Source organism: Hemibagrus wyckioides, linkage group LG14 (genome assembly GCF_019097595.1).
Source record: "Hemibagrus wyckioides isolate EC202008001 linkage group LG14, SWU_Hwy_1.0, whole genome shotgun sequence".
In the NCBI taxonomy this organism is placed as follows: Eukaryota; Metazoa; Chordata; class Actinopteri; order Siluriformes; family Bagridae; genus Hemibagrus; species Hemibagrus wyckioides.
Window position 1 is genome coordinate 14,175,636 of NC_080723.1, and position 26,155 is coordinate 14,201,790.

Sequence of the window (26,155 nt, forward strand, 5' to 3'; positions counted from 1 at the left end):
AGAATCAACGTAAGTCGAAACGACATATAACGGGACACTACTGTATTATGAATCAATGAAAGTGAAACAAAATGTTATATAGATGCTACATGTGAATGTTAACTGACTGAGATTTTTTTCCCCTCTGTTTCTCCTTAGTCTCATCGCTTCCAGAAGGTACTACTTTGAGATTCTGCACAAGCAGGATGACAAGGGCTCCGATCATGTGGAGGTTGGGGTGAGTCACAGTGTCTGAAATGTATTGTGTCACAGAGCAACACTTAATTGTGGCAAACCCCTCAAGTCTCAAAGTAATCCTGAAGAAGGCATATGGTGGAGCGCTGCTGAATGAACATGGCTTCTGGGTCTGTGAAATTTTGCTAAATTATCTTGTGGAAGATTCTGTCCATCAGCCATCAGCTTTCATCTCACCCTTATGAGTTATGTCACTTACAATGACACTTTTTCTGTATACATACATATAGTATACATACATACAGTGCCGTGAAAAGGTTTTTGCCCCCTTCCTGTTTTTTTTTTTTTTCATTTTTTGCATATTTGTCACAATTAAAAGATTCAGATCATCGAACAAATTTAAATATTACACAAAGATAATGCAAGTAAATACAAAATGCAGTTTTTAAATGATGATTTCATTTATTAAGGGAAAAAAAAGCTGTCCAAACCTGCCTGGCACTACTTGAAAAAGTAATTGCCCCCTAAATCTAATAACTGGTTGTGCCACCCTTTGCAGCAACAACTGCAATCAAGCGTTTGCGATAACTGAGTCTCTGAGGTAATGAGTCTTTAATATCACTGTGGAGGAATTCTGGCCCACTCTTCTTTGCAAAATTGTTTTAATTCAGGTTTTCAAGCATGAATGGACTGTTTAAGGTCATGCCACAGCATCGCAATCGGATTTAAGTCCGGACTTTGACTTGGCCACTCCAAAACCTTAATTTTGTTTTTCTTGAGCCATTCAGAGCTGGTGTGTTTGGGATCATTGTCCTGCTGCACAACCCAACCACAAACTGACTGCCAGACATTCTCCTTCAGGATTTTCTGATAGAGTGCAGAATTCATGGTTCCATCAATTATGGCAAGTCGTCCAGGTCCTGAAACTGCAAAACCCCAGACCATCACACTACCACCACGGTGTTTGACTGTTGGTACGATGTTCTTTTTATGAAATGCTGTGTTGGTTTTATGCCAGATGGAACGGGACACATCATCAATCCACAGAATATTTGCCCAGTCTTGGGAATAATCAAGAAATTTTTTGGCAAATGTGAGACAAGCCTTTGTATTCTTTTTGGTCAGCAGTGGCTTTTGCCTTGGAACTCTCCCATGGATGCCGTTTTTGTCCAGTCTCTTTCTTATTGTTGAATCATGAACAGTGACATTAATTGAGGCAAGTGAGACCTGCAATGTTAGATATTGTTCTGGGTTCTTTTTATGACCTCCTGGATGAGTCTTCGTTGCGCTCTTGGAGTAATTTTGGTAGGCCGTCCACTCCTGGGAAGGTTCACCACTGATCCAAGTTTTCTTCATTTATGGATAATGGCTCTGACCGTGGTTCGCTGGAGTCCCAAAGCCTTAGAAATTGCTTTATAACCCTTTCCATTATGATACGTCAACTATTTTGTTTCTCATCATTGCAGCATGATGTGTTGTTCACTTTGTCAGACAGGTTCTATTTAAGTCATTTCTTGATTCAGCAGGTCTGCCAGTAATCAGGCCTGGGTGTGTCTAGTGAAATTTAACTCAGCTTTCTAAAATAATGTAGTTAATCACAGTTCTTTTATGATTTAACAGGAGGGGCAATTAATTTAGTGCCAGGCAGGTTTGGACAGCTTTTTTCCCTTAATAAATGAAAAAATCATTTTAAAACTGCATTTTGTATTTACTTGCATTATCTTTGTGTAATATTAAAATTTGTTTGATGATCTGAATCTTTTAAATGTGACAAATATGCAAAAAATAAAAAAGATAGGAAGGAGTATATACATATATACATACTGTATATACATATCGCCCTAACATTATGAGCACTGACAGGTGAAGTGAATAACGCTGATTATCTCCTCATCATGGCGCCTGTTAGTGGGTGGGATATATTAGGCAGCAAGTGAACATTTTGTCCTCAAAGTTGATGTGTTAGAAGCAGGAAAAATGGACAAGTGTAAGGATTTGAGTGACAAAGGCCAAATTGTGATGGCTAGACCACTGGATCAGAGCATAAAAACCAAAAACTCCAAAACTGCAGCTCTTGTGGGGTGTTCCCAGTCTGCAGTGGTCAGTGGTCAGTATCTATCAAAAGTGGTCCAAAGAAGGAACAGTATATATATATATATATATATATATATATATATATATATATATATATATATATATATATAAAGGCCTGCACTTTCAACTTTATTGCTGGATAATTTAGATACAGATATTACTTTTTTACTATGTGAGAATAAAGTCAGAATGGTTTCACCATCTAGCCCCAAAATGTGGTGATGTAGAGGCGGCACAGCAGGATGATTGAAGCAATTTCAAGGTCGATATTTCCAGAAGTGCCACATTCAATCTCAAGACCTTCACTTTCACAGTTATGATACTCACAACTGCTGTCCTCCTAGATCTGTATCTAACATCCTGGAATCAAATTTCCAGTTGTTTCAGTCTATGTGAAACGAGAAGTGGAAATGAGCCGATTGGCATGAGCAAGCAGTGGCACTTGCCGACTGGCGCCTCTGAGAAAATATTAATGAAACCGTGAAACCCGAGTAACAAATCACTGAGTGTGTGACCTGTGTGAGTTCCTGTTCCCTGCTGCATCAGGATTTAGATCCTCTTGCTGAGCAGATTTACTGTGAGTCTATTCGTAGTCGTGCTCACGCATGTAGGTGATAAAGCACAAAGATTCAGGGCTTCGTTTACAACCTGAAAAAAAAACGGCGCATAATAATGCCAAATGCCTGGGCTGCTCCAACGTGATGAATCTGAGCAGCCGTGCCCTTTCAGAGACAGAGGGAGATTCTGCGTCGTCGTCCTCCAATTGATTTTTTTTTTCCTGTGTAGGAAATGGAAAATGGAGAGAAGACCGAGTGGATTTGGACAAGTAAATGGAAATAGAAAATCACTCCATTTATCCTTTGCATGCACGAATTGTTGAGAATCACTTTGGTAGAGAGGACGGGGAGAAATGTGTGAATAAGGGGAGACGGGCTTTGAGTCTGTGGATATTACTGTGAAAATGAGTGCAGCTTTGTAGTGAGAGAGGCAGTGCTATATTGTACTTTTGCACCAGGAGTAAAATTGTCAGACACCACATTTACACCTGCTCATTTTTGCAGATAATATCGTAACCACTTGCATTTACGCTCGCAGTCACATGCGTCTCAGTGGAACCAGACTGTACAGCTGAGGCCAAAAGTTTACTGAAACCTAGACTTTTTCATAACTCAACATATGTTCATCTTAAAATACATTTCAGTTAGGAATTGTTGCTCATTCCTCCTGACTTTCCTCCTCTTTTTTTTGCCGATAATTTCACATTGGTGTCTTAAAGTTATTTTGGTAGAAGTGTGGAGGATCACTGACCTGCTGTAAGTACCAGTTATGACCAGGTTTATACATTCTGTCTGATGTCTTGAGCATCCACATGCTTTACAGTTGGGATATTGTTCTTCACATTAAAAGCCTCACCCTTTGACCCCCGTATATATATATATATATATATATATATATATATATATATATATATATATATATATTATCATTATGGCCAAGTATTTCAGTCTTTGCTTAATCTGTCCAGTTAACACTCCTGCAAAATCAGCTGCCAACTGCAGTCAGTCTTCTTTATGCAAACACTGCAGTAGAGGTTTCTTCTTTGCTTAGAACTTTTCTGACCAAACTTTGGACATACCGGGGGGTTAATTTGTGCCTCCTTACAAAATGGTGCTGTGTTTTATACTTTGTGTGCATACATTTGTGTGTACAGATGCTCCTGGTCCTTTCAGTTGTTTGGACTCAGATTTGTAGAGGGGACTGATTTTTTTCGAGGTCTTGACTGACTTGCTTGGATTTTCCCAATATGGCAACGACACATACTTACCATGTCTAAATGTAGGGCCTTTTACAGCCTTTTTTCTAACAATTGGCCAGATGCTTTGAATAACCCTTATAATTTTGGAAGCTTCTAGACTGTGTAAAGAGACATGTATGAAAATGTCTGACCCACTGCAATTCTTAAATTGTAAATTAAAGCTGAAATAAATCTGTCTCTGTCTCTGATGTGAAAGGTAGCGCCGATCGACTCGCCTGTACATCATAACATTTTTTTTTTTTAAAAGCCCGTTAAACCTGCAATAAATACAGTTTAACCACAAGGAACATCGTTTAATGCCTATAGCGCTTACACTTAAAAAGAACCACAGCTTTTATTCTCACAGCTTTTCTCTGCCTGTCCTGTTGCCTTATGGGATTGGTTCCATACTGCAGAATCTCAGTGGAGGCAGTAGGTCACCTGGGTATTTCTCTCCTACTGTTTAATGAAATACTACTCCTGTGGTGGAATCTTTTTGTCCTGTACAGTAGGGTAGAAGGGATGTTCAGATGCAGCTTGTGTTTCTGTTTAAATGCAGCGTTTGGTTTTGTTTACACCCAAGGCTTCCCATAAGCAGAGTAAGCTATCAAAAAAGAACCAAAATGAAAAATAAACACTTTCTAATCCCTCATCTTCACTGAAGTGTTTTGCAAAAATACTGCATCTCAGACTTCCTTTAGTAATTCGAGTTTTAAGTGGATGTGTTTCTGATTGTGTTTTATATGGATAATACCAATTCAGATAAAGTCCTGCCACTTGAGACAAATAAACACCCAGGTGCAAATGGGTTCCCAGTGTCTGTTTCTACCCATGTCCCTCTTTCTAGTCTGTCTTTTTTCTTTCCCCCCCCCCCCCACACACCCAGTATTATCTCCTTTCTTATTGCCTTGATGCTTTTGTCTTAGCTGATGACTTCATTTTTAAGGAGCCGAAACAGCAGGCACTCCCTCACAGCCACTCCTCATCTCACACGCTACACTGAATACACATAGTCTGCATCTGTATGTTTATTAATGTGTGTTTGTGTCTATCCTGTTTACTCATTTATTCGTCCATCTGTTAATTTGCTAATTAGCCTCAGTTGGCGCTGGGAGGTAAGCTCTTCGGACACGACGCTCACTTGCAGACATTTGCTGGCTGCGCTTGAGGAAATCATCAGCATTGTGAGGCAAATCACATTACAAGCCAAAAATAACAGGCACTGTGCTTCTTCACAAGCCCGACAGCAAGGACAGAGTCCACAGCACAGAAACCGAGAGCAATATTGAGAGCGAAGCACTAAAATAACCCAAATCCTACATTATTCCTTGCATGTAATCGCAGACATGAATCTCACCTACTTCAGCCTAGGTGGCACTGACCATTTTCAATGCCAAACGAATAAGAAAATCCCAAAAATAGCATCTAAATGCCATTTCATTCCATTTCTCCAGCTCAGTTTTTTAATATCAGAAGAACAATTCTACACCTCTTTGTGTGCCTTTCTCTTTCCTCGCTAGAGAAGGTCTCCCATGGCAACACATCACTGTTTGGTGTGCTCTGATTGGTGGGTCTGGAGTCAAGAGCCGAGACAAAACACACACTCAGCGCTGGGAGTGTTCGAGTGAACAGGACTCAAAGAGACATGTCACAATGAAGCTAAAGAGGAGCATGACTAGTTTAGGTTCACTTCAGATAAAAAAGTGTTCTCTTAGGCTCAATTGGTACTAGAAAGTGAAAGCAAGCCTCCTGTGCAACTGGAAAACACCATATTGATACAATCTCAAGACGTTTTCTTGCTTTGAACCACTACTCTGCAAAGATTTGGTCTTATGATTGAATATTTGAGAATTTATTTGGTGTAAACCCAGCTTCAGCTGCTGTTTCTAATGAATTATTGAGTGGTGTCATGGATTTTTCATGGCATTAAAATGGTTTGCCACTGGCAGATTTTACAACATTGGAGGCAATGCTGTTTGAGGGGTGTGTTGTCTTTTGATTTGCCCTTGACAGACAAAAGACATGCTTTTGAAGAGAGTAACCCTATCACACTGTCACAAATCCACCCTGTCAGATAGAAAAATGATGAAATACAACAGGCTGCCTTTGCCACTCTGTTTCTCTTTTGTTAGATTTTATTCTTTTACTCATTGTATTGATTTTTTGCCCTTTTCTGAGAAAGGTTTTAGGCCAATAACTCATCACTGTATAGCTCGTACTGACCAACTGTCGGCATAGATCCAGAGATTTAGCACAAATACAGAGAATTCACAACCCCGCACGCCCAGCTTCACTTCCTGCATTGACTGAGATATGGAAATTTATCCTAGACAAAAGTGATAATGGGTTTTTACAAAAAAAAACTCCACTAATGTGTAAAACTGCTTAAAATAACCCTAAAGGAAATGCATTTGTGTGAACAAGACACTGCGACAGAAGCTTCAGCACAGTGGCTCCTCATTTCAGTCATAACCATTATACACACTTCATGTTTGTACGTTTTAGCATATATAACTTCAATCAGTGGCTAATTAAGCTAAATTTGTAAATTCATTCAGAGCAGGAATATTGAAATGTGCAGCGTGTAGAGTTCCAGTGACTGAAATATAATACCATCACCATAGCCAGTTCTTCATATATTCTTATAGATTCATGTTATTGTATTTGTCTCTGCAATAATGAAGACTTATTATTCTACAAAGACTACAATAAGACCAACATAGAATAAATATTAACCCTTATAGAATACACTCGATAGATAGATAGATAGATAGATAGATAGATAGATAGATAGATAGATAGATAGATAGATAGATAGATAGATAGATAGATAGGAAGACAGATAGATAGATAGATAGATAGATAGATAGATAGATAGATAGATAGGAAGACAGACAGACAGACAGACAGACAGACAGACAGACAGACAGATAGATAGATAGATAGATAGATAGATAGATAGATAGACCCAATCTTTACAAACTGATCTGAGCAGAACAGCAGAGCCTTTAGTCTTCAGGTGGATGAGCTACAACAGCAGAAGCCCACACCAGGCTCCACTTCAGTCAGCCAGGAACAGGAATCTGAGGACAGCATCATCACCACAAAGCTGAAGAGTGGAAAAAGACCAGATGATGGAGAATTGTTGATCCTTCTATGTTCTTCACACCATTCTGTGTAAACTCTACAGGCTGTGTGTGAAAATCCCAGGAGATCAGCAGTTTCTCAAATACACAAACCAGCATGTCTGGCATCAACAACTTCACATTTTCCACCCTTCTGATGTTATACATAGTGTATTGTGTAAGGTTTTGGATTAAGCCTGCTTTGGTCTCAATTGTAGTCTTAGTCTTCAGGCAAGAACAAACATACCAGATTTAAAAGCCACAGAGATCACACTTATTCTTCAGTCTGATATTTGATGTGATCTTTAACTTAAGCTTTTGAGCTGAATCTACATGATGCATTTCATGCATTGCTCTGCTGCCATGTACAAAGGATATTAAGAGTGAAACAATCAAAGTTAACATTTTAAATGTGTTTAAACAATTGTTTATCCTTTAACTCGCCTCTACAGGTTTCATCACATTTCCTGCTGGATTTTTATGAGCCTTTTGTTTTTTTTCTTCCATCCCCTTAGGTCATACAGTATATTTTAATTCCTGAACACTTTTTTTCTCCCAGTGTTGGATTTGGTATTTCTAAACACTTTTATATCATTTTTATACCCCTCTCCGCTTCTGTTAAAGGTCACTACTTTCTGCTTAAAAAGTCATTGCAAAAGCGTTTTTTGGATTCCATTAGCTGCTTGAGCGTTTGAGCTTTGAGTCAACTTTTTATGCCTTAAGACAAAATATGTTGACTGTATTAAGTCATTAGATACATTATTGAGCCACAGAAGATTACTACATAATCTGTTTTGTACATAATCTATAAAACAGGTCGTCCTTAGCGGTTTTGTTTGATGGAACGGTCACTTGTTAGTCGATCTCAGTGGATTGGGATTAGCGATGTGGAATTTATTAATTAAAGCAATCTTACCTGCTCCTAGCAGTTTAAAGCGGCTTGTATTGACGTACACCGCAGGCTTTTTTTTTTCTTAAGCTTGAAACCTTGAGATCTGCTACAGAGATTACGTACTAATCTTGCCCCACAAACTGATTTTCTTAATTTCCACTGAGGATGCCAGATAACCTTGCCTGGAAATAAAACTGGCTGGTTGGTTATTTGTGTAAGGAATAAGAATAAGACAACCTGGAGAGAAGTGTTACCCTTAAAGAAAGCGTCATCAATGATTATATGGTTTTCTTAGTTAATTAACAGCTTTAGGTTCATGTGGCGTGTCTGCCATTAAAGCTGCCTGTGATTGAGGTGTTTCTATAGAAACACTAATGTATTAGAATTAGCACATTAATGTAGACCTGTGATTTCAGTTCTAGCCAGCACTTTTGTAAGCACTGCTGGTAAAAAAAAACAAAAAACAAAACAGAAGTCAAAATGCATTCAAAAACCTTATGACCAATCAGATTAGAGCATTCAAGACAATAAGATTATAGATATTTTGTCTTCTTTTGCTTTTAAGCAGGTGAATAAAACTAGTTAAGTAACATAAATGCTGTTTACTTTGACCAAATGTCTGGAATATTTCAGACAAGCCATTTGGATAAAGCTTGTAGCAAACCCAGCGTTTAAAGACAGACTCTTCAGCCTTCTTATGAGCAAGCAGCTCACAGTGCCTGATGTCTCGCAGCTCTAGAGAGGCAGCAGTGATTGATGGTGTTGATAGTGTGTACTGAAGTGCCCTGCATGTACAGTGGTGTCCCAGCGCACACCAGCTCAGTCTCTGTCCTGCATCCTGCAGTCTGCCTTCAGGTTCACCTTCAAATCTGTCCCCGTTATAAAGCACTCCAACATTCACAATAAAACTTAACAAACTGCAAGGAAATGGAATTGTGTAATCTTACAGAATATGATTTGCATACGTATATACTGTTTAGGCTTGTATTCATGTGTGTGTGTGTGTGTGTGTGTGTGTGTGTGTGTGTAGTGTGTGAGTTTCATCTCAATTCTGAGTGTGGAAAATGCCTTGTCACCTCTCATTAGTGAAAGGATAACAAGAAGCGACGTGGTAATTTCTGAACGTCTTTAAAAGACTTGTAGCCTGTCAGTTGTGGGGTTGCCACAAAGCCGTGTGTGTGTGTGGTGTGTGTGTGTTTTGTGTGTGTGTGTGATCTCTATGAGATATTGTGTGCCTGACATACATATGAAAGGTGACCTTGCATGCTGAGAGTAAGATGAATGAAGGATAATGTGGATATCTTGTCCTCTTGGTATCCAGATTCACCTTTTCATGTGAAAATGTCTTTTTCTCAAGTTTTAATTCTCTCTCTCTCTCTCTCTCTCTCTCTCTCTCTCTCTCTCTCTCTCTCTTCTCTACACTACAGTGGCGACCTTTCCTGCCAGGCCTAAAATATGAGGTCATTGATTCTGCATATATCTCCCTGTACACAGGTAAGCTCCTTTGGGTATACATACACACACTCACACCCACACACACACAGTACACACAATCTTCCTCCGCCTCAAACCACTTGATCAACTGTCATATTATCACAGTCACATGACTCCCTGCGACTCCTCACTGGTCATGTTTTTCAGCACTGTGCTAGCTGTTAAGTGCTCGAGGAAATGCCACTGCATGTTCTCAGGATGCTGATAGATCTGATTTCTCTCATTTAACAGGATTCTTCTCTAAGGCAGGGTTTGATTTGACAGGAGATGACACCAGTGCTTAGGGACTATGAAGGTGGCAGAGTCTTAATCCCTATATTAATGTTAACATTGTGTGGAAAGCAGAATTCAGTTCATATGTTAATAAATCACAGCAGCACAGTTTAGACTCTACTAGTGCAGTATTGCAGGCTGTAATTACAATAGAAAGTTTATATCCATATGCTAGTTCCAGATATGTTTTTGTTTCTATAGTAACCGCTCAAAGAAAACTGTACGGTCAATGATATGTTAAGGTTTTCTATAAGGAGACGATTATTAACGTTTAAGGAAAGAAGCCTGTGTTAAAACGTGTCACTGAAAGTGAATGAGGAGGAATCAGGAGGTTTTCATTTCCAGAAGCATCTGATCTCTGACATAACCTATTCCCTTGCTCTCGCTCACCTCAAACCTCTGCTTGTTATACAGTATTGCTGTTAGTTCATCACTAACCTTTATTTTAGTCTGCACATTATCTGTTTTTCCACCATGACTGATTCTATTGTTGTTTGCTCTACTTAGACTTCTACATTGGTTGATCACATGCAACGATGCCATGTGATTTATTTTGACTTTGTCTCTGAGGAATTTGTCCTTTTGGGATTGCCAGCTTTAGCATTACACACACATTCACACCCATTCATGCCAGCCTACAAATAAAAAAGCTCTAGCTACTACTGCATTTGTGAATTTTCTTTGGGGGACCAGTGACACAATTAATAAGGCAGAAAATGTTTCTAATACAATATTATCTCAGGATTGGCTTTATATCTAGTTATGCTATCTTACATTCATAGGCTAGATTCTTTTGCGATTTTTCAGACTTTATTAGTTTTCCATGGGTCAAAGAGATAATTCTGACTTTTAACTGTGCTGCTGCTAGCATCCCAAAATTCTACCCTCGAGGGGGGTCTGAAGATTTTAGTGTCGCCTGGATAGAGTTCTCTGATTTTACAAACAGATGTGGCAGTGGAAAATGGTTTTGACAGCTGCTGCATGCGGTGTTTATTCATTTTGATATGTGTATCTGAAGAACGTTTAATTACTTCTAGCAATCACGGAATAATAGATGCGTCAGAAGAGTGTTTCTGCTCATCGCTTCATCTTCATACTGCCTTCACTGGGGGCTCGTTAGACGGAAAAATAAAGTCAAATCATTAGCTGATTACATCACATTTTTTAATATTCATTCAGAAGCAAAAGTTTAGTGTCTAGATGAAATTTTAGATGTTTATTCTTTTTCCTGCTGAGATGAATATTACAAAAAAAATATAATGTTTTTGGATTCCTGTTAGCTTTTATGATGAAAAATATTTTCTAACAGCTAATGGGATTTTCTTGAATAAACAACGAAGAAGTGATATTCCAACAAACTGTGCTGTAAGTCTGGAGAGCTTATTCACCGTAAAATAAATATTTAAATGTCCAGTATTTTTTTGTTTTTGTCGGCAAATTTAATTAAACCTTGTTAAAATATTAGCAGTTAACTGGCAAAGATCTCACGTTGTAGTAAAATCATTCAGTTCACCTCTGGTGTTTCGGCTTAAACACAAAGAATTAACGTTCCTCAGGTGAATTAACATCAGGCACTTAAACAGACGTTAATTTTTTCATAAACAGATCTCGTATCATTCATGTCGTTGCTATGGGAACACGACTCGTGACCGACTGCTGCGTATAAAGTTGTTTCCTTTCTCACGCTACTGTGTAAATTCACCCTGGGAAGCTTGATTGACTTGTGCTAGTCTCTAAATATTGTGAGATTCTGAAATCATTCATTTTTTTCAGCTTGCCTTGTGTTTACGCCTCAGTTCCCACAGTGGTATGATGGAGGTGGGAGAAAAGGATTGTGGGACATAGGTTGCTTAGCAACCACAGCCAGCCAGAAGCCCAAGTTTTCCCGTGCTTAACCATTTCCTTTCCAGACGCACACAGCTTTGGAAATTTATCAAACTAATTTTTAATTTGTCAATATTCTCGCCAGACACAGGAAAGCGTACGCTTCTGGGTATGCACGATTGTCTGCTTTGATCCCGGTTTTAATATTCGTCAGCCTTTAAGTCCATTTCTCATCCGCTCCCTTCCGGCTGCTTTACGGCACCTTAACGTGAATTAAAATCTGTCTGTGATCATCACTTAAAGCTATTCATTGACCCTGAATCCCCCCAGATAGGAAAAGGAGATTCTCTCATTATGCTAAATGATGCTTTTAATCAAATCACTGTAGGCAGGACGTATCTGCTGCAGCTTCACAGTCACACACTAGCTATGATGGCTAACGTGTTAGTGCACAATTTTAGCCTCGGTGTAAACAAATGAGTGGCTGAGGAGAGATGCTGTTAAATACAAACATTTCTAAACCTATCAAATATCATCATTCAGCTTGCACCCCTGAGACAGAGAGAGAGAAATCCTCATCCTTTCTGTTCTACAGTTTTACATCCTTTTCAGTTTATAGAGTGCTTCTACAGTACAATGTTTTTATTTCGATTATTTGTTTTAGTTTTAGGCAGTACCTCCAGGATTTCATGATTTTGTGATCGTGATAGAAATTAACACAAACTCCGCAATATTTGGGATTACCACAGATATGGGCCGAGACGTGTCATGTGTCTGCCTGTGATGTGCGTTAAACATCATATATTATAGTTATTACATGTGTCTTTGCTGTTTAAAAGAAGAATGCTGTGCTTGCAAACTCACCAATTCAAATGATTTTCCCCCTAATTTTTCTTAAAAATTAGCACAAAAAAATTTATCTCAAAAATCTTTATTTCTACAAAATCAGCATTGTTTGCTCCAAGAGTCACACCAATCACTGCTCAAAATCCAGGAGGGTGTGTTTAGGAAGTGTTTAGTCTCTTTTTAGTCACATTCAGTCAATTTTTTTGTTTTGGGTATAAACTAGATTTCAAAAGATGTTTTGTTGATTTCATTATCTTATTATATGAAATGTACTTATTTATTTATTTATAAATATATGGTCGGTGGCATGCAAACACAAATGAGGTCTTGAAAATCTTCCAATCAGCTCATTTTCTCTTGTTATTGCTACAACTCACAACTTAATTTTTTTGGTCTCTGTTAATGTTCTTAATATTCTAATGTGTTTTTTTTTTTTTATGTTTTTTAACAGATCAGTATAATAACATAGCTCGTTACTCGAGTGAACTCAAAGTTAATTGATGACCTAAAAAACTATCTGGCTAAGAATAGGAGAAGAGTTGTACTAAGGGAACATGATGAAAGATGAATCTGTTCATCACACTGCACACGAGTACAGCAATTTATCATATTGCAATAGTACATCATGATGATTTTGTGCCTTTTACAGCATGTGCTCATGCTTTAGGCTGGTGGAAGCAAGCACTTAACTTCCTGACATGCTGGTCAGGTTTGTGGTGGATCTGGAGAGTGTATCCTGGAAATACTGCGAAAGAGTTCGGAATACAGTCAAGTAACATGGACACACTTTAGCACCTTGGCGTAATATCTTCTAGCCAATTCAATATAGGAGAGAGAAAGAAACCCTTTCAGAAACCCTAATATGGATGGGAAGATTCAGGATTTTTTATTTGTCATGTACACAGACATTTACAGTAACTTGCAGTGAAATGAAGCTGCTTCCTCTTTAGACTGTGCATATAAATAAACTTAATCTAAGAATTAATTTCAAAATAAAAAAGAAATAAGAAGAGGTGATGTGGAATATGTTACATGTAGCACCATAAGTTCAGTTATGTTACGTGTAGTAAGGCTTCAGAATGTGCAAACCTTAAAGAAAGTGATTTTTTTTAATGTGTAGATGGGTTACATGTAGAAGAACCTCCAAAACTCCACATAGAAAGTAACCCTAAGAGGGCAGTGGTGGCTCAAACAGTTAAGGCTCTGGATTACTGATCAGAATGTTAGGGGTTAAATCCCCAACACCACAAAGCTGCCACTGTTGGGCTCGTGAGCATCTCTGCTCCAGGGTGCTGTATCGTGACTGACCCTCCGCTCTGACCTCAATATCCTACCAAGCTAGTATATGAAAAGAAAGACATTTCACTCTGCTGTAATGTATATGTGACAAATAAACAAAGGCTTCTTCTTCCTAACCTAAGCTCAGGATCAAACAGGAAACCCTGAATCCATGAGCGAGTGTTACACTGCACACTACACACCATGCCACAGACTATTATATGCTTTAACTGTCTTCCCAATTAGAAACAAGCTGCTGTTACATCGTTGAGATAAATCTTGTTCCGACTTTGTGTGCTGTCTGAATGGCTTATACAAATAGAGCTAATAGCCAAGTCAACAACTCGTCTCGCCTCAGTAGGCCTGATATTCCAAGCCTTATCTTTGCTAACATCTGAGCTGAACAAGAGGATCCAGTTCCTCAGATGGACCGATCAAACTCGGTAAATAATACTGAAGCATACAGTGTTCCTTCTGAATTCGCTGTGGATTAACGGATGTAGGCTTTCCTTTTAATTACACACTCCAATTAGACAGCAAAGTGTCACACACATAAATCAGAAGTCCTAAGAGAGCTGGGATTGATGATGGATGTGTGGATGGATAGATGGATGGATGAACGCGTGGCTGGGCTGATGGATGCTTGTGATTAAAGCCCACACTCTTTCTGATTAAAACTTTGAAGGAAGCAGAGTTTGTTCAGTAAGCAACAGGTAATCAATCACTGTTTAACACCGCCAGGCGCCTAGGCACAAATTATTAAATTAAATTGCGTACATGAGCCCTGGAAGTAAAGCAGTTTGAAACTGAAATCTGGATAATCTGTCAGTTCCAGATGCGTCACCATGAAGCGGGCGAAAACACTCAGTGCTTTCGGGCATGTTGATGATTCGCTCGAATGAAAAGCTCGAATTGAAATCCTCCCTCATCTCTCCCAAAGGACTGCACTGTGGCCGGTTTTTCAAATGCCGGCGCTTCATGGTTAACTGAATCTATCCGTTCATCGATAATCAACTAAAACAGCATGCGCTCTTTCCTCTCTTCCCCTCTGTCTCAATTTGAAAGATGAGAGCGGTTTGAAGATGAACAGCGTGGATCACATCCCTCAGACGCTGGCCAGCCATAGCCAACTCCCTGTGGAGACTCAGACCAGCAGGCAGCATGGCGCCGACATGCTGAAACCCGACCCTCGCGACACCTTCTTCAGGAGTGAGGCTTTATCTGACACTCTTTATCGCTTTTCCTGTTTGCCGTGTTACTCGTGCACTGAACGGACCACATAAATGAGGTCTAACCGTTATCTCCTCTCTGTTTCTACATCTCTGTCCCTGCAGCTCCAATGATTGACCCTTCTCGGCTGGAGAACGTGCTGCCACCTTGTCTGTACTCACCCACGTATGTGGTTAAAGACTTCCCCATCGCCCGCTACCAAGGCCTGCAGTTTGTGAGTTCCTCACATACACGTGTACACACATGTAGGCTTTGGATTAATGAAAATGAGTGTATCAGAATGGAGAAATATGTGTGTAAAGCAGTGTGGGCAAGGCTGAAGACAAACAGATGGTTGTATTGTTTTTATGCCGAGAAAAAAGCAGCCTTTTATATGCACCTGTTGCAGCGTGGTCACTGTGAATGCTGAAAAGCTCGAGCAGATATTAAGCAGTGCTGCCCCCTTCTGGTCAATACCCAGCAGTGCAGAAGAGATGGACTGCTGACTGATGATTAGGGAATATAAATAAATGCTGCCTTCACGTGCCTTCACCTGCTCACGCTAGTTTTCTGCTAGAAAGTTACACTCGGAAACTCCTGTATAAAAATTGTTTCAGCGTTTCCTAGCCGTAATTATGACTTGTGGGGTCATTCATGTGCAACTTGTTAATTGGAAACTCATATTTACGATAATTCTGATAGCACCTGAAGGCAGCATTATGTGTGATGGGAGGAATCCTAAAGCTAGATGAACTGAGTAATATGAGTATAGTTTCCAAATAAAATAAACATAAAAGAAAAATGAAATATATATATATATATAAATAAACCTGGTGTCGTTCATGTTTCATGTTTCTTTCCGACAACAAATCATGTAAACACGGCATACTCGTAATTACCACTTGTTTATTCTGTCAGCATTATAAGCTTACCACATTAACTACAGCAGTGGATTGCGCTGTAACTTGTTTTTCATCCTCTTGCTGTTGTTTTCTCTCCTGCTGAGAAGATATGCATTTGTTAGAATACATTCACTCCAGAAATGATTACAAACCTGCTGCAGTCCATCACAGATATTCACTGTAGTCTGGAATATGTTACCGTTTCTTTCTATTCTTACATGATACATCAGCATCCTTAAAGGTGCTTTTCCCTGAGGAAGTGTTTCTAACTTTTTCCTGAAAAACAGCATTTTTTCCCCCTTTTTTAATAACGTGTTTGAATCTGTTTTCCTGCAGGTGTATCTATCTTTCGTCTATCCCAATGATTTCACCCGCCTCACACACATGGAACGAGAGAACAAGTGTTTTTACCGGGAGTCGCCCATTTATCTGGAGAAGTATGATCTGTTACAGATTTTTTTTTTATAGAATGCTTAAGAAGCAAAAAATGTTTTAAAAATGCCAACATAGTTGCTAAGTACTTCTTGACGGGGCTTTAGTGTGTGAAAGCAGACTGCATTAAGCAGTGTAGGAAATGTGTAGGTCACCAGTCTGCTGAGTAATGCTGTCTTCACTGTCTGAATTCAGGAGTTCAAGCCTATAATTTAATGGTTTCTTATTTTGTGGTTTTTCAGGTTTGGCTTCTACAAATACATGAAAATGGATGAAGAGGAGGATGACAGGCCATTCTTTTTCCCCAACCCTGATGGTGTGTGTGTGTGTGTGTGTGTGTGTGTGTGTGTGTGTACTGCAATAGATCTTGTAGGAACAGTTGGTCAGTCCTCATGAGCAAAACTGCTTTTATATATATATATATCCATGCTAATTAGGCAGGTGGTCATAATGTTATGGCTAATCGGTGTGTATATATATACATATATACACCGAATTAGCCATAACATTATGACCACCTGCCTAATATTGAGTTGGTACCCCTTCTGCTGCCAAATTAGCATGGATTCCACTAGATCCCTGAAGGTGTGCTGTGGTATATATGTTATATATAGGAATATATATATATAAAAAGGAATTGATGAGTTTAGGGTTAGATTTAGGTGTAGTCGTAAGTCATAGCATTAATTAGCCACATTAATGACTGTCAGTGGAAAGTCCTCAATAGCACTGTGTGTATGTGTGTGTGTGTGTGTGTGTGTGTGTGTGTGTAAGTCATGTTTTTGTATCTTGGTAGAGACCAAATATCCCCACAAGAATAGGAATATCTGAAATTTTTGATCTTGTGGAAACAGCATCAGACATAGCATTAATTAGTCACATTAATGACTGCCAGTGGAAGGTCCTCACTAGGATAGTGTGTGTGTGTGTGTGTGTGTGTGTGTGTGAACTTTTTATTGTACCCGAGTCAACTCAGTGATCCGAAAACAAAATGAGATTTATTAGATCAGTGTTTACTCAAGGTGTTTCATTAGTTAGGGCATAGCATGCTGATATAATGGCTTAGAGCCAGAAATCAAGTAGCAGAGATTGATTGTGTTTTAGAGGAGAGCTGAACTCCCTGCAAGAACATTTAGTGGTCCTTTATGGAAACCGGCCAGATGAAAGGGCATTAACACACCTGAGCATCTGTGTAGTTTCACAATTTAGAATGGTGCTACTGTTGGTCTTACAGATTTTCTTGAAGAGGAGGAAGGTGTGGATCCTGAGGATGAAGAGGAGATTGTGGGCACTCCGCCATCAGAGCCGGCCACGCGCCCCAGCCAGACGAGTCACACCTCGAGCCCTTCTCATAAATCAGGGTCTGTTCCAACCAGGAGGGAAGAAGATTTGCAGCCAAAAAAGACAGTACTGAGAGAGCAGAGGCATTACTTCCACAAGGACGAGCTGCTGCATAGGGATTGGAAAAAGGGGGAGGAGCCGGAGGATCCTGACAGACAGCCTGAGATGGCTGAGATGGAGGAGGCTGAGAATGAGAACGTAGTGCATGGTCGCTCTTTGTCTTGGATTCAGAAACACAAAGAAGGAGTGAAGAGAAAGGAACACTCTCCTAAACTGAGCCGATCGTCTCTCCTGTTCCCGCAGAAATCCTCCCTCACAGCGCTCACCAACCGAGCCAAGCAGCTGCTGACCAACTCCGCCCATGCTGGCCGCAAAGACAGTACTCATCATGATAATGTTAAAACCCACGTGGAGCGCAAGAAAGACAATAAAATCTACATCACCAGACCCCGACCTGGGAACGAGAAAAAAAATCCTGCCTCACAGCAACCTCGAGAGGTATTCCCCGGAGTCTTTCTCTATCACAGTGGGAAAACCACCAAATTAATGAACCTTAACTCCAAGCCCAAGGTGAGGAAAAGCATCCTCGGGGCTTCTCAGTTCCTCGCCAGACCCCCTCTAAGAGAAAGCAGAGTCTTCCCTTTGAGCTCGAACTCCAGTCGTCAGAGTGCGGTTCGCCCAGCCTCCAGCAGGGCGGTGCTCACAAGTCACACAGAAAAGAGCAAATTAGCAGCTAGTCCAGCTAGTTCTAGTCTTCATCATGCTCCTCCTGTTACTCCTCCCTCATTTCACAATATATCTTTGGAAAACGCCCTGCCTACTGACCCTCCCCGGTTCACTTCCTACCTTCGGACTACTGAGATCACTGAAACGCAGCTGAATCGAGCAGAGATAGAGACCGAGCAGGAGGAAGAGGGTGATCTATCAGAGTATAGCTACGAGGAGGTGGAGCCACGGCCTGGCTGGGCCGAAGAAGCCATTAACTGGCAGAGGACGTTTTCTGTTAACAGTATGGACTTTGAAACTTTGCGTTCTGACTGGAATGATCTGAGGTGCAACGTCTCGGGCAATCTCCAGCTTCCTGAGAGTGAGGTGGTGGACGTGCTTGCACAATACATGGAGAGGCTGAATGAGCATAATGGAGGGTGAGGAAACATTTATTTGTTAATTGTGTGTTTGGGTGTATTATATATATATATAAACTTCTAAAGCCTACTTAATGAAGTAAAAGGCATTATTTTGAATCACTAACCTAAACTTCCTCTCTTTTACAGTATCTACACCCTCTTGCGGATTATAAACGTGGAGAAAAGGCGCGACTCGGCGAGAGGAAACCGCTACCTGGTTGAACTGGAGCTGATGGAGAGAGGCAGGAATGTAGTGCGTCTGTCTGAATACATCTACCTCTTACTGCACCGTGGCCGGATTGAGGATAGTCTGGAGACAAGCGATGGAATGACTGGCTCACCCCCTTCCGGCCTCGTCTCACCCAGACCCTCCGCCTCCACTCAGCCGCTCACCCGCACCGCCCGTGCCACCCTGCGACCTGGGACAGTCTACGCCAAACCACTGCTGTGTCAGCCGGTCATGCTGCAGTGGAAAAGAGATGTCATGGTGCACTTTGTGGTGCCTGGTGAGTGGTGGAATTCCCACTCAGACTTTAAACATTAGAAATATGTGTCTCAAAGTTAGTATTTGAGAGTATTACTCAATTATTCCAGTAAAAAGTATACATAATACGATAATCTGCTGTGGCGACCCTGAACAACAACTGTATACATACTACATTGTTCTGTCCCAAGAGTCCCAAATATAACAGGCAATAGTTTTTCCAAGTTATCTTCAAGCTTTAAGCAATTTTGTACATTCAAGTACAGAAAAAACCTTCAAACTGCATTTATATGATATGCTTTATGTCTGTTGTATATTTAATATTGTAGATCATATTAATCTACTGTGCATATGTAACATATGGTTTGTGGTTTTTTCCATCTCTGCAGTGAAGAACCAGGCTCGTTGGGTCCAACAGTTCATCAGCGACATGGAGCTCTTGCACCACGAGACCAAAGACGAGAACTTCAACATCATCATCGTGGATTTCCAGAGTGATGACATGGACATAGAGCAGGCTCTGAGAGAGAGCTCTGTGCCAAGGTACATACACATATACTGCTTTTGTTTGCTTTTTTCCTCTCCTTTTTTTTATTTCTAAATTCATGTAAATGCCTGTTGTTGGGCTGCAATGCAGATACGACTATCTGAGGAGGGAGGGGAATTTTGAACGGTCAGCTGGATTGCAGGTCGGAGTGGACACTATCGAGGTAAAAAAAAAAATATATAAAGTCTTACTGGACATTTTTATGAATAAAACAGGAATAACCGTGTAACCCGTGCTACTATTTGGTTGACTTGCTTATGGTTTTGTGAGTGACTCAGTGTGTGTGTGTGTGTGTGATATCTCACAGGACAGTCACAGTATTGTGTTCCTGTGTGACCTGCACATTCACTTTCCTCTCAACATCCTGGAGAGCATCAGGAAGCACTGTGTGGAGGGCAGGCTAGCCTTCGCTCCGATCGTCATGAGGCTGGGCTGTGGAAGCTCACCACAAGAGCCTGATGGTAGCTTACACACACACACACACATACTTACACAAACATAAATTAATAACATACTGCTGCATGGACAGGCAGAAGTACTGCTGATAGGATTTCCTTTGGATGTTCTGTATAGGCTGATGTGATGCAGTATAACAGCTATAACAGGGTGGTGTCTTTTATTCCTCATATACCATGGCAATTATCCCCAAGGGTTATCTAGTTTTTATTGATTTTATTAAGGAATGCCACAGCATAATTAGATTCTGTTTATAGTTAGGTTTAATGTCTCACCAACATTTTCTTATTCACTAGCCAGGAGGTATTTAGCTCAAACACTACAAAAGGATAAACATTCCACAACCTGAATAAATCAGTTGACCCAGAGAATTAGTGATCAAATAATTCAGCAAGAAAAAGACAAAACTCCATCATTCCTTCCATTCACTTGTCCTCTCTTTCAATCAATTTTTGTTTGCACTCTCCTCTTTATCTCTCTCTCTCTCTCTCTCTCTCTCTCTCTCTCTCTCTCTTTCTCGCTTTGTACTTTGTATGCTTTGTATCTTTATCTGTTACCAGAACGCATGACCTTATTCTTCATCTTAATCCACAATCTTTCATTAAAGCACACATATTCACATTCAGGCATGACACAAGCCCTGGTTAGAGAACATGAGACAGGTGTGATACTTCATCATTAAGTTTAACAGAGATAATTACTGCTGTCAGAGCGCTGATAGTTTATTCTCTGTGTGCTGTTTACTCTAACACAGCTCATGTGAGTGCTTTAAGAGCACGCAGACTTCCCATGAAGAGAATCATAATAATATGGCTGATATTCTAAAGCAGTAATATAGGTTGCTGTGTATAACAGGTGTATTGAACCACATAGAGGGACATTTCGTTTCATCAGCACAAATATATAAATATTTATCAATTTCACATCATTTTCTTGTTACCTCTGATGCAAGGAGCAGTTTTAATGTCCTCTTAGCTTGCAACTCGCTCTCCAACCCTGATGTCTTGTGAGTGTATGGTGACTGCTGTGTGTTAACTTCTGATATAAAGCTTTAGTAGCCACAATTTATACATTCTGCTTCATATTGTATACAAAAAAGTGCAGAGATTTCTAGTTTAATGATAGAATTGGCATTTTATTTACTTTTAAAACTATTAATTTCTACTGTTTTAGAAAGAAAAAACAAACATACACTACCAGTCAAAAGTTTGGACACACCTTCTAATTCCATGGTCTTGCCTGATGTTTATTTCTTTCTACATTGTAAAACAATGCTGGAGGCGGCTGAAATACACAGTAATCTCCTCTGAACAGTTGATATTGAGATATGTCTGCTACTGATGCTCTGTAAAACCTTCATAACGGCTCTAAACTGAGGTGCTGTTAATTGGTGATTTCTGAGGCTGGTAACTCTAAATGAACTTCTCCTCTGCAGCAGAGGTCATTTTTGGTCTTGCTTTACTGGGATGGTCTTCATGTGAGCCAGTTTCATCATGGTGCTTGATGGGTTTTGCAAATGCACTTGACAATACTGTTCTTGCAAGAACTATTCCAGAACACCTGACCTTCGTGTCATAAAATAACAACTGACTGTTTTTTGTTGTCGTTACATATGGATTAGTCCATGTGTGTTATTTCATAGTTTTGAAATCTCCAGTATTGTTCTAGAATGTAGAAAATAAATCCCTAAACAAAAAACACTGAATTAAAAGGTGTGTCCAAACTTTTGACTGGTAGTGTAAATAAAATCTGCCTGATACGAAGGGGAAAGATGAGTATTTCTTTCTTTCAGGCAATAGAAACCAAGTGGGTTAGACTCTGGTGTTTTTGATGGTTAAAACAAGACAGGCACTGAGTTTTTGAGGTTTTTCTCTCTGGAAGCAATGATTTTTTTTATTTGCTAGGTTTCATTTCCAGCTCTGTCTCGCAGTTCTGTCCCTATAATATTATCTCTGGTCATAACAACTTCTTATCACACATAAAGAAGGTCAGAACCTCACAAACACTTGTCCATGTAAAATTGTCCATCACATTGACTTCTGTTTTGTAATTAAATGAAGGTAGGAATCTACATTGTTGTCCTGAATAAGATTTTTACTCTAACATGAGATTGCACATTTTTGAAAGCCAGTTCACTTCAGGTTCCCTCTTCTCTTCAGGATACTGGGAGGTGAATGGCTTTGGCTTGTTTGGAATTTATAAGTCTGACTTTGACAAAATCGGCGGTATGAACACAGAGGAGTTTAAAGACCGCTGGGGAGGAGAGGACTGGGAGCTGCTGGACAGGTAAATAGTGTTGAAATCGAAAAAAATCTGATTTTACTCTTTGTGTAATGGTAAAATGCTATTAGCTATGTTCTCTCTTTTTTTCTTGCCTCCTAACCACTCCTCTGATTCAGTGATGTCCTTCCTCCGTCTTTTTTTTTTCTGTTACAGAGTGTTACAGAACGGCCTGGAGGTGGAGAGACTGAGATTACGAAACTTCTTCCACTACTATCACTCTAAAAGAGGCATGTGGAACTCCCAGATAAAGAAGAGCTCAAAAGGCTAAGCCTCAGCTCATATATTTATATCGAATGAAGGAAAGAGACTTCATTTATACACATGGGCTGTCCTGAGCAGTCACATGACCTCTGACTCTTATGAACCGTACAGGAGGGATACACACGGACACGGCCTGGCTACCCTCGGTGTACACACTCCAGTCCAACCCAAGATCACTCACTCACTGGACTCTTCTTTGTGCGTTATCTCTGTGTGTGTGTGTGTGTGTGTGTGTGGGAGAGAGAGAGTTTATTTGTTAGGAGAGCATTTTTATACTTGAAGTAACAGTGCTTGGAAATTTTTACTAAAATTGACATTAAGTCTGCAGCTAAACTGAGCTGCAACGAGAAAGCGGTCTGCCCAGTGGCTAGTGCAAGAACACCGTAATGATATCGAGTTAGATTTCAGGAGAAAATTTTAGACGAGTGGCTTGACGTGTGCCTCATCATGCTGTTAGATATGAAGGTAATTGTTTAGAAGCTTAGCACTGTGGGTAGATATGTCCTCTATGGGTATAAGAGGTTTTTTTTTTAACGCTACAGCACTGATTCCTGTTGAAGTGCAGGCTAATATTTATGTATTCCTTGACCTTGATCTGTATACATGTCCTAATTTCTGCCAGCAGCAGATCACTCTGAAATGCTGATAGAAATGAATGAGTGTATATGTAGTGGACAATATGGTGCTGCTGAAAAGTTAAAGGTTAGACAAATCACCTCTGTGTTCATGTTTGAGGAGGAGAGGTGGGGGAGTGTGTCAGCCTGGTGATCACACTCATGTTCTGAAATCACATCAATACATCAGGATCAATCAGTTATTCTTTAGCGTGCATGGAAATATATCCTGCAGAAAAACCCCACACTGGTCATTATGGTCAAAACTCAAAACACAGCTGCAGACGAAACATCTGCTTAAAGACATTAACTGAAACAAATGCAATAGTTTTAATAAGTACAATATGCTGTGAATTGTGAGAGTTGGAAGCCAATCCATATTGTTGCGTTACAGTGGAATGGATTTTCATCCTACATAACCCCTACACTATGCCATCTACTGTAAAATGATAGAGAGAAAAAAATGACTGTTCTGAGATCTGTTGTTTAAAGGAGGGATCAGTTCAGCTGAAGTCAGATCACTGGTGCAGTTTTACTGCAGAACAGTGACAAAAATCATTAATGCCGTCAGTATCATCCAGCCAATCGGGATAAGGAGGCAGAAAGTTTCCACACCTACTCTAGTATTCTGTTTTTGTTAAAGCCTTGGCAGCACATGGATGTATGACTAGAATAGGATGCACACACTGACACACTCTTTCACCCTTATGGTCCGGTTGGTCAGTTTTGGGGATGTGGAAGGAAATCTGAGTATCTACAAGACACTGAGACAAACACACAGTAAAGTAACCTGAGCTCAGGACTGAACTTGTGGATGTTGGCAGGCTCACACACACACACACACACACACACACACAAAAAACATTTACTGCATTTGGCAGACATTTTTATCCAGACTGATTTGTAATCTCTATTAAAAAACACATCCTGTTAGTTCACTAGATCAGGGACTAACAGTACCATCAATCTGATCAGTCCAGTATGGAGGGAAAAAAAACAAGGAAACTTCTCTAATCAGCCACTAGAGAGCGCCAGATACATTTCAGCTTCACTTTATACCCACTGTCATCTTGTCCACCACATATACAGTCATTGATAATAATGCACTAGTGTTGTAGTTGGCTAAACAGGTTTCCTTCTGTTTAATACACTGAATAGGTTAGAAATCCTGCTGACCTTTGTCTCTCATTCGAACCGGACCTCAGAGATTGAAAGTGATGTAAAATCTGATTTCAGGTTTTGTTTTTTATTTTTTTTGGTCTGTGTGCATTTGTTTCTGTTTGTCCCGAAAAGTCACCATAGACATCTAGTTCTCAGGTGCGAAATGCACTCAAGAGAAAGCACTTGTGTAGATATAGATGGTTTTACAGTGTAGTCTATAGACTTTCCAGTGGGCAAATTCTGCCGTCTGCTTGGCTGATGGTATCAAGCTGGATTTAATGTGTTTTAATGGGATTTGAGCTGATATATAATGAGCAGGAATTCTCTAAGCTGTCCTAATGTTTAAAGGAAGAGGAAGAGCGTTTGTCTGAGAGTTTCATAAGAAGAAAAAAATCACTGGAATTGTCTGGCAGCTGTATGCAAAAATGACACTGATGCAGTAACCCCAGGGGGTTTTATGAGCTTTGTTTCTAAAGCAAGCAGTATTTACACTGACAGGAATGACCCAGGTGAGAAAGATATGTAGAATCTTCCGCTCTGTGTCATTCCATACAATACAGTTCCATTACAGCTAACTCTGTTGACATGCTGGTGTTATACAAACTGGTCCACTGTTTGTTGGCAAAAGGATGCCTCGTGTGTCTACGGCTGTTTAAAATTCACCGACACATTCTTTGTGCCCTACCTTAACGTACCAATCCTGCAGACTCGACCTGTTTTAGAAATCGAGACCGAATCATTTTGAATTCAAACAGGGATCTATATTTCAAAGTAATTTCTGTGAAATTGTTGTGTAGATAAATTTAAGAATGTATTGTATTATTTTCGTTTTCAGCCTTTTGGTTATTTTTTTGGAAAGAATAAAGTTTTATGCTGAACTATCTTTCTTGATTTTGCATCTGTGTCGTTCAGAACGATCTTTTCCTACACTTCTCCATCAGAGGGTGCTCTGTGGGTTGGTAGCCGACCCTCATAAAGTTCCCAGAGTAAGGAATATTTATGAAGTCCAACCCTGTGATCTTTGTAACTGGATATGCCCCATTAGATTAGGATTACAAATAATGTAGAGTTTCCATAATGGTTCTGAACGTTACATGAGACTAAGCATGACTTGATCTGAGTAATTAATCTGTCCTCCTTCAGAGAACTTTCTGGACATTAAAAAAAAAACCCTTTCTAGCAGAATAGTACGACTTTGTTCATGTTTCATATTCGGCAGTAGTGAATTAGTCACACATCATTTGCCAATGCTGGCTAGAGCTGCTTTCCTCTTAATATATCTGACACAAAGTTGGTTAGAATAGTCAAAGCTCCACGTGTACTCTTTGCTCTGAAAGCAAAATGGAATACCAGTATATTGAACAAATTATAAAGCCCAGGTCAGACCGAAAACCAGGTACGAATTAAAGGAACAGTTGGAGCTGTATTATATAAAGCAGGGCACATTAAATTATTTTGCTGGCACGGTTTGCGTCTTAGACAGACAAGTCACTTCGAATCAACACAAACCTCTTCTGACTCATCATCATCATTATCCTCTGAT

General features: G+C 39.9%; 1 protein-coding gene across 1 annotated transcript in view; it reads left to right on the forward strand.

The window, feature by feature from the left end:
- b4galnt4a (beta-1,4-N-acetyl-galactosaminyl transferase 4a) overlaps nt 1-25,495 on the forward strand; it is a 141,742-nt gene extending 116,247 nt beyond the window's left edge. Inside the window, exons 8-20 of the mRNA XM_058408524.1 lie at nt 139-217; nt 9,508-9,574; nt 14,861-15,004; nt 15,130-15,239; nt 16,243-16,343; nt 16,581-16,654; nt 17,573-18,824; nt 18,954-19,312; nt 19,680-19,833; nt 19,928-20,000; nt 20,145-20,298; nt 22,453-22,579; nt 22,730-25,495. Of these exons, the coding sequence (XP_058264507.1) occupies nt 139-217; nt 9,508-9,574; nt 14,861-15,004; nt 15,130-15,239; nt 16,243-16,343; nt 16,581-16,654; nt 17,573-18,824; nt 18,954-19,312; nt 19,680-19,833; nt 19,928-20,000; nt 20,145-20,298; nt 22,453-22,579; nt 22,730-22,844 (2,809 nt within the window). The 3' untranslated portion in view covers nt 22,845-25,495. The remainder of the gene's footprint in view (nt 1-138; nt 218-9,507; nt 9,575-14,860; nt 15,005-15,129; nt 15,240-16,242; nt 16,344-16,580; nt 16,655-17,572; nt 18,825-18,953; nt 19,313-19,679; nt 19,834-19,927; nt 20,001-20,144; nt 20,299-22,452; nt 22,580-22,729) is intronic.
- Nucleotides 25,496-26,155: the final 660 nt, after the last annotated feature.